Source organism: Buceros rhinoceros, unplaced genomic scaffold (assembly GCF_000710305.1).
Source record: "Buceros rhinoceros silvestris isolate BGI_N320 unplaced genomic scaffold, ASM71030v1 scaffold8674, whole genome shotgun sequence".
Lineage (NCBI taxonomy): Eukaryota > Metazoa > Chordata > Aves > Bucerotiformes > Bucerotidae > Buceros > Buceros rhinoceros.
This window is the reverse complement of record NW_010407612.1, coordinates 2250-8991: the sequence shown is the minus strand read 5'-3', so window position 1 is coordinate 8991 and position 6742 is coordinate 2250. Positions and strand designations below refer to the sequence as shown.

Below are 6742 nucleotides of genomic sequence, written 5' to 3'. Positions count from 1 at the left end.
TTAGATGGACAAAACTGATTTTATTTACAAAGCTTTTCATGCCCGACAACTGACATTTCTTCTAAAATTATAAAAAATACCTTTAAAAAAAAGGACAACATTGCACCTTTCTATGAACAACAATGGAAGAAGAGGAGGAATATTAAAAACCTTAACTAAAACCAGCAATAGATGAACGGAGGTCAAGTTAAAAAACAACCAACCCTTGTCACTGATTACAGGGCTAAAAAGCAGTTCAGATCTCCAAGCCAGGAACTGACACCTGCAGAAGTGCCAACCGTCATTCCTTGATGTTTTGAAGTAGCCTTAACAAATGGGACTCAATAACCTGTTGAACTAAAGCAGAGGAAAAAAAAAAAAAAATCAGGTTACTCAGTGTCCACTGTTTTTTCCACGCTTTTTGGGGTTGTACTACTTTTTCCTGGCAGATGCCAGCTTTTCCTGCACAATCATTTAATAAAGCGCGGACAGGAAAGCTTGCGTCCCTTAAGAAAATAAAAGCCTCATGTAATGTAAAACCCATGCACGCAGTAAAGCAGATGATGGTTTTTAGAGGTGACGACCTGTTCTCTGGTTTGAATAGGCAGATAGCATATGGAAAGCAAGTTTTAAGTCACTAAATGGCAAGTAGGCAAAACCATTTATTAGAAGCTACTTCAGTGGAACCTTTTCAGACTGAACTCTTGAGATAGCCCTACATCTAGACATCTGTGAGGCTACCGCCCCACATCTCCCAAGCAGAGGGCTCTGCTTGAAGAAGTTGCACATGCAGCGCTGAGCTTATTTTTGTGTTCAGTCCGTTTCTGAGGGGCTTTCAAAATGAAGGCAGCATGAGGGAAAAATCAGCCAAGAATCCCTTCTTTGCCTCTGTTTTCCAGAACCAAGCAAGGTAGCTAATTCACTGATACTGGCACTATTACTGGCTGCCTCCAAGATAAAACAGAGCTAGTCTGAGAGGGGAAGAAGGTTTTGCAAGTTGCATCATGCCAATCAACAGAGCACCAGGGTGAGGGGTTCCGGAAGGCTGCAGGCCTCTTACCATTGGCCAGTGCAACACACACTCCTTTGTACAGGGTGGGGTAGCAGCTCAGCTCCCCTTATTTAGATCAGGGCTGCATCTACCTGCACACCATTATTCGTGCCCACAGACGCAGATCCAGGTCAGTGACATTTTCTTAGTAGGCACCTGGCTTTCTGAGACAGGGGTGAAAACTCCTACCCATTTTGGGCTGATACCTCTAGATGTATTAAGATTTTGTAGGATAGGGATCTTCTTACAGCTGCAAAACCTCTACTAGGGCATTACAGCTGCTACATAAACAAGAAACCGTAAGAATAAAAATAAAATAATTTACATTTGCAATACTCACCGCTCCGATAGCCCAAGGCTACAGCCAAATCCATGGAATTATAGCCGGCATCTGTTTCAATAGTTGGATCAGCACCACTTTCTGTGTAAAATAGGAAAATAAGCTCATATTTCTGACAACAAGAAGAGATAGCACATCGTTACTGATAATTCAGTTTAGACAGTGTGCTTACCAAGGAGAATTTTTACACATTTCACATGGTTCCCATGTACTGCATATAGCAGAGGCGTGCCTCCATTCTGCAAAAGCAAAGAAAAGTCTTAAGATGCTTAATGATTGAGCCGCCTGCAACTGTAATTCCTTAACACACCAGTACACTTCTATGTACCAGTAAGAGACTTCACAGGCTTTATAAAAATAACGTTCTGTTTTGCTTCTTCACAGCTTCCATCTCTTTTTTGTCTACTGGTTAGACTGTAAGCTCTTTCTTCCAAGAAGTCAGAAGTAGTAGGGCCAGCTTCTCTTATCCCACAGAAGTTTTGAAACTCTCAGATATTTCAGAAGTAGAAGAATTTTCAAACCCAGTCAATGTTGTGCTGTGTTTCAAATTTCTGACCAAAGCACCCTGACATAAATTCAAGCTAGAATCTTACCCAGTCATACTCATTGACATCAACTCCACAGTCGAGCAGCATTTTGACAATATCTGTGTATCCTTTACTACAAGCCAGTGAGAGGGCACTTTCTCGCCCTTTACCCAAAATCTGAGGATCTGCACCCTGAAATAATAAAAAGCAACAACAACAACATTAACCAAACATTTTTAATGTGAGATTTTACACAGAACTTGACTTTAAAACTCTTTTAAGTGTATAGCATCATTGACAAACTTAAGAAGGCAAATTGAACTAAAAATTAAATAAATTTAAAATGAAATGAGGGTTTCTTTTTCCTTACATTCTGGAGGAGAAATTCCACTACTGCTATCTGCCCATGAGCTGCGGCCCACATCAGAGGGGTAAATCCATCTTCATCCTTATGATTGATTACATTTTCTGTTTAAAGAAAAATAGCAACTTAGTAATCCCTTTCACTAATGCATTGTATGAGCTGGTGAACTAAATTGACATATCCATGGTGAACAGACTGAAGTACCAGTGTATCCTGAAAGTCATTCTTATCCTGACTTTTAAAATAAAATTCTGTCCCAGTGGTGGTGCAAATATTTTTGTCCGAGAAAGAAAAAAACCCATCCAAATGACCAAAGTAAAATTTAAGATTTGGATGTATTTATTTTTTTTAAGCTCTATAAATCAATTTCTCTAATTCGTCAGAAATGTTACAAGTTGTCTGTAACCTGGGCTTTATCTTTGGAAAGAAGAGAAGGGCTGCTTGAAAAATAAAGAGGTAGATTGTGTTGTACACTGTAAGAAGTGTTTTTTTTCAATAGAGGGAGCCACCCAGTTTTGTAAAGAATTAGCCTGTAAAGCAATATGGATAGTTAACTCTGTTCCTCCCAAAGTTCGTGTAACCAACAGGGCGTTTTGTGGAAGGTCTACTTCTAGTGCTGGAAGAAGGGAAAATAACTTTTTTTAAAAATTTGCTGACTGAAATAGTGGAGTTGTTTGGTTTTTTTTTTAATAGCTAAGTACCTTAAAAAATCCCACGCTTATCATTGCGCCACAATACACATTTTTAACTGTTACTTGACACTCCAGAATTGACTTGTTTACCATATACAAGACTCATTACAAAGTATGAGCAACTCATTACCTGCTTTCCAGTAAGCATCTCAACACGGGTTCACTGAAAGAATGGTTGATTACTAACAGTGGAGTAAGAATGGGACTCAATTCACTATGTTACGTAGAGCTGAAGTTTTGTGTATGTATTATGGACACAAGAATGTCACACTGAAGACAATCATACGACTCAGAATAACTAGCACTATTATATTGCAGGTGTGATGTGGGCGGACTCGGCAGGTCCGAGACCCTTAAAAGGTATGGAAAAGTACAAGTTAGCTGCTGGCAGACAAGCATAGGGGGGTAAGTCTCTGGGCAGGAGACGAGTCGCCGGGCAGAAGAAAGGCGGGGTCAGTGGATGGATTGGAGGGTCGTCGCATCTCTGAGCAGAAGAATAAACTTGAAACCAATCAGAAGAGGGCACGTGGACTAGAGTGTGTACATAAACAGGTTGTTTTCTAAGAATAAAAGCTTTTTGTTCTGAACAACTGAAAGGGGTAAGTGTGGGTGGACACGGCAGGCCCGAGGGAAGCTTACCCTTAAAAGGTCTGGAAAAATACAAGTTAGCCACCGGCAGACAAGCATAGTGGGGGTGAGTCCCCTAAGCCGGAGGTGTGTCGCCGGGCAGAAGAAAGGCGGGGTCAGTGGATGGATTGGAGGGTCGTCACATCTCTGGGCGGAAGAGTAAACTTGAAACCAATCAGAAGAGGGCACGTCAACTATAGTGTTTATATAAACAGGTTGTTTTCTAAGAATAAAACTCTCTTGTTCTGAACAACTAAAGTGTGTCACATTGGCAGCCCCGACTTTTGCGACAGTGTGAGCCATGTCTTAAATTACCAGCATATAGCTTTGTACGTTGATTGATTAAATAGGATTGGAAAGTCACCATAGAATTGTGTTCTAAATTACAAAGGCATTTTTTAAAAAATTAACTCTTCTTATAGAACTAACAGATTCTCCCTTCTCATTTCCATGGATTACCTATATAGCTGGGGAGAAGCAGGAGGAGGAGATTTACCTAAAACTCCTGTTAATGCTAATGTTTAATTTAAAGCCCATATGACTGAAACGAGTGAAGACTGATAGGACACAACAGTTCATATCTGCAAAGAACAGATACCTCAAATAGGTTCAACTTGTTCCAGAACTGGGGATTTTTTAAAATGAAGTTTCAGGGGAAAGGTCAAGCGTAACAGAGTACGAAGGCAACAAAGAAGAAAGGCAGACATTCAAGCTTCCTCTGTCTCACCTTGTTCAATACGCGTGGCCAGATACAACATTTCTCCTTGAGCAGCCAGCTGATGAACTGATAAAGCTGCAAAAAGGGAAGCAAAAGCACGTGTTACACACAACAGTTTTCATTGTGCTCCGTTTGGAGCTGGGCATAACACATCTATTGGCTTGAGCAGTACAGGACTGGGATTTGAGAGTGTAGATAGTGATTTCAGCTCAAAGTATAAGGTGAAACCTATCTTAAAAAATAAAGGGTTTCCAAAGAGTTTCATAGGTTTAGGTAATTTTTTTTAACCCATGCATAAATTGTACTAAAAAGTCCTGCATGGACTCTTTACAAGGCAACACGCTCTGTTCTCTGCTGCTTGGTCAGCCACCCAGAACCACATTAATAACATTCATCAGTATTATTATCAAGTAAGGATCTTTTGATAAATTAAGACCATATGGTTTAAAAATGACATTTAAGAGATCACACAAGCCATCAGGAGATCTGTCAAGCTGCTCAAAAATAGCTCATAGCACAATTCTCACTCACTGCAATGTAGAACAGATCAGCCATTACAAAACTATATACAACATGACATCTAGAGGAGATAAAAAAGGATTGTGGGGGTTTTTAAGAATCTGTTTCTTATAAAAAGTACCAAACATTAAAAGCAAAATCATTCTTAAAGAGATTATGAAGTAAAAGTCTCTGATCCCACAGGAGACTCTGCACAGGTGCATAGTTTTGAGAAATACAACTTGGAGCAGGTCTGAAAGGTGCTCAGGAGGGAATATAAAATAAATTATCCATGTTACATGATAACAAAATTAGCTAATGATTTCATAGTATGTATATGTTCACTGTCCTCTTCCTATTCACTACAGGGAAGTTTGGGTTTTTTTTCAGAAAGACTGCATATTTTGTTCAGAGGCATAGGTGCCAGCTCCAGATTAATTTTCCCACCCAAGTGCCCCTTTTTAGCATTGGACTTACAAATTTTAAAGGAAATAATTTATAATTGAATTACAGAGAATGAATTTATAAAGAAAACTCTTGACAATTAACAAGACCCCATAAACAATACTGCTTTCTTGACTTTCAAGATTTGTGACCATCATGACATTTGCAGTAGGCAGTAGCACTTAAAACCTGTGCATTGTAATAAATTTTACAAGATGCACAAGTTCTGACAAGTCTATGAAGCACATTAACTTAAAGCTTACAAAGGATCAGAAAAACCTTTACTCATTTTTTAAATCAAGAATCGGATCCTTTCTGGAAAATAGGCTTCAGTCATGAATCCAAACACAGCAGGTGGATTATTGCTTTGAGGTTGGAACCACGTGAAATTAGACAAGGTGATTTCAGTGTTTTCTTACAGTATAAAAGTTTGTTACAACACTGAAGGAAAGATTTGAAAAATCTGTCAAGCATCTAACATACAGTTCACAAAATAATTGTTAACAGCAAGGCAGAAGGATACTTACAGTTCACCAGCAGAGGTGTTGTAGAGACTTCGTTTCCCCTGTGTTTGTTAGTCAGGGTGGTCGATTGTTTTATTGGCGAGAAATGCTTAGTGGTTGACGGAGTATAAACATGTCTTACTTGGATACCAGGGGAAGGAGAAGTGTGGATGTTGCATTCAGCTACACAGAACAGAGAAAACAGACAGGGTTTTAATACTAGTAAGAGCATTAAAAGTAAGCCACAGATTCTAAGACAAACTAGAAAGCACCAGTATCCCAAGAACTTTAAAACCAATGTTACGTGAGCTTTGTGACATGGGCTTTTCCCACTGTGGACTGTGACTTGAATAAAGGACTGTGTCGATTTCTAGCGTAAGACAATGCTGCTACCCCACATCTTCGGTATGGTGTAATGTCACCTGGAGACAAGTTGGTGTTCAGATGAGCCAAGCCTTTGTCCGGATTTTCAACATGCCTGGAGTGGATCAGTCAGGTAGGATGGCTCCACGAAGCCTGCTGTATCCTTACTAACTCTCTCCAGCACAGTACCACAATGCAGCTCTTGTCTGCTATGCTTGCCTACTCCCTACCAGTCCACTGCACGGGTAGAGACGACTGTCACTGATTTTCTTCACCACTATCCCACTCCTATGGGATAAAATAGTAACCACATTACGAATACCTATCCAGCAGGATCCCTCATTAACTTACATAAAATGCAACAGAAGATCATCACTTAGAATTCAAGAAGTCATTCAGTGCTGCTGTGTTCATTTGTACTCACCTTTTCCATCTTTCTTCTAGGATCTAACGGCATTCTGTTATAGAATATATATATTTGTGTATGTTATTTCAGCTTCTGATCCTCAAAAGTAGCTTTTGGTTTTGAGAAGTGGATCAGAAGCCAAGTAATTTTTAAGAAGTGAACCAATTAAATACTGGAGGTGGATATTGGAGGATTAAACTCCATTACTGGCTAAATTGATTCGACACCAG

The 6742-nt window shown here is 39.6% G+C and overlaps 1 protein-coding gene across 1 annotated transcript in view; it reads right to left on the bottom strand.

Annotated features, from left to right (window-relative positions):
- ANKRA2 (ankyrin repeat, family A (RFXANK-like), 2) overlaps positions 1–6742 on the bottom strand; it is an 8420-nt gene continuing 1678 nt past the window's right edge. Inside the window, exons 2-8 of the mRNA XM_010134531.1 lie at positions 5768–5926; positions 4308–4373; positions 2268–2365; positions 1964–2089; positions 1543–1609; positions 1371–1451; positions 1–336 (exon numbers count right to left, since the gene is read on the bottom strand). Coding sequence (XP_010132833.1) covers positions 281–336; positions 1371–1451; positions 1543–1609; positions 1964–2089; positions 2268–2365; positions 4308–4373; positions 5768–5926 — 653 coding nt within the window. The 3' untranslated portion in view covers positions 1–280. The remainder of the gene's footprint in view (positions 337–1370; positions 1452–1542; positions 1610–1963; positions 2090–2267; positions 2366–4307; positions 4374–5767; positions 5927–6742) is intronic.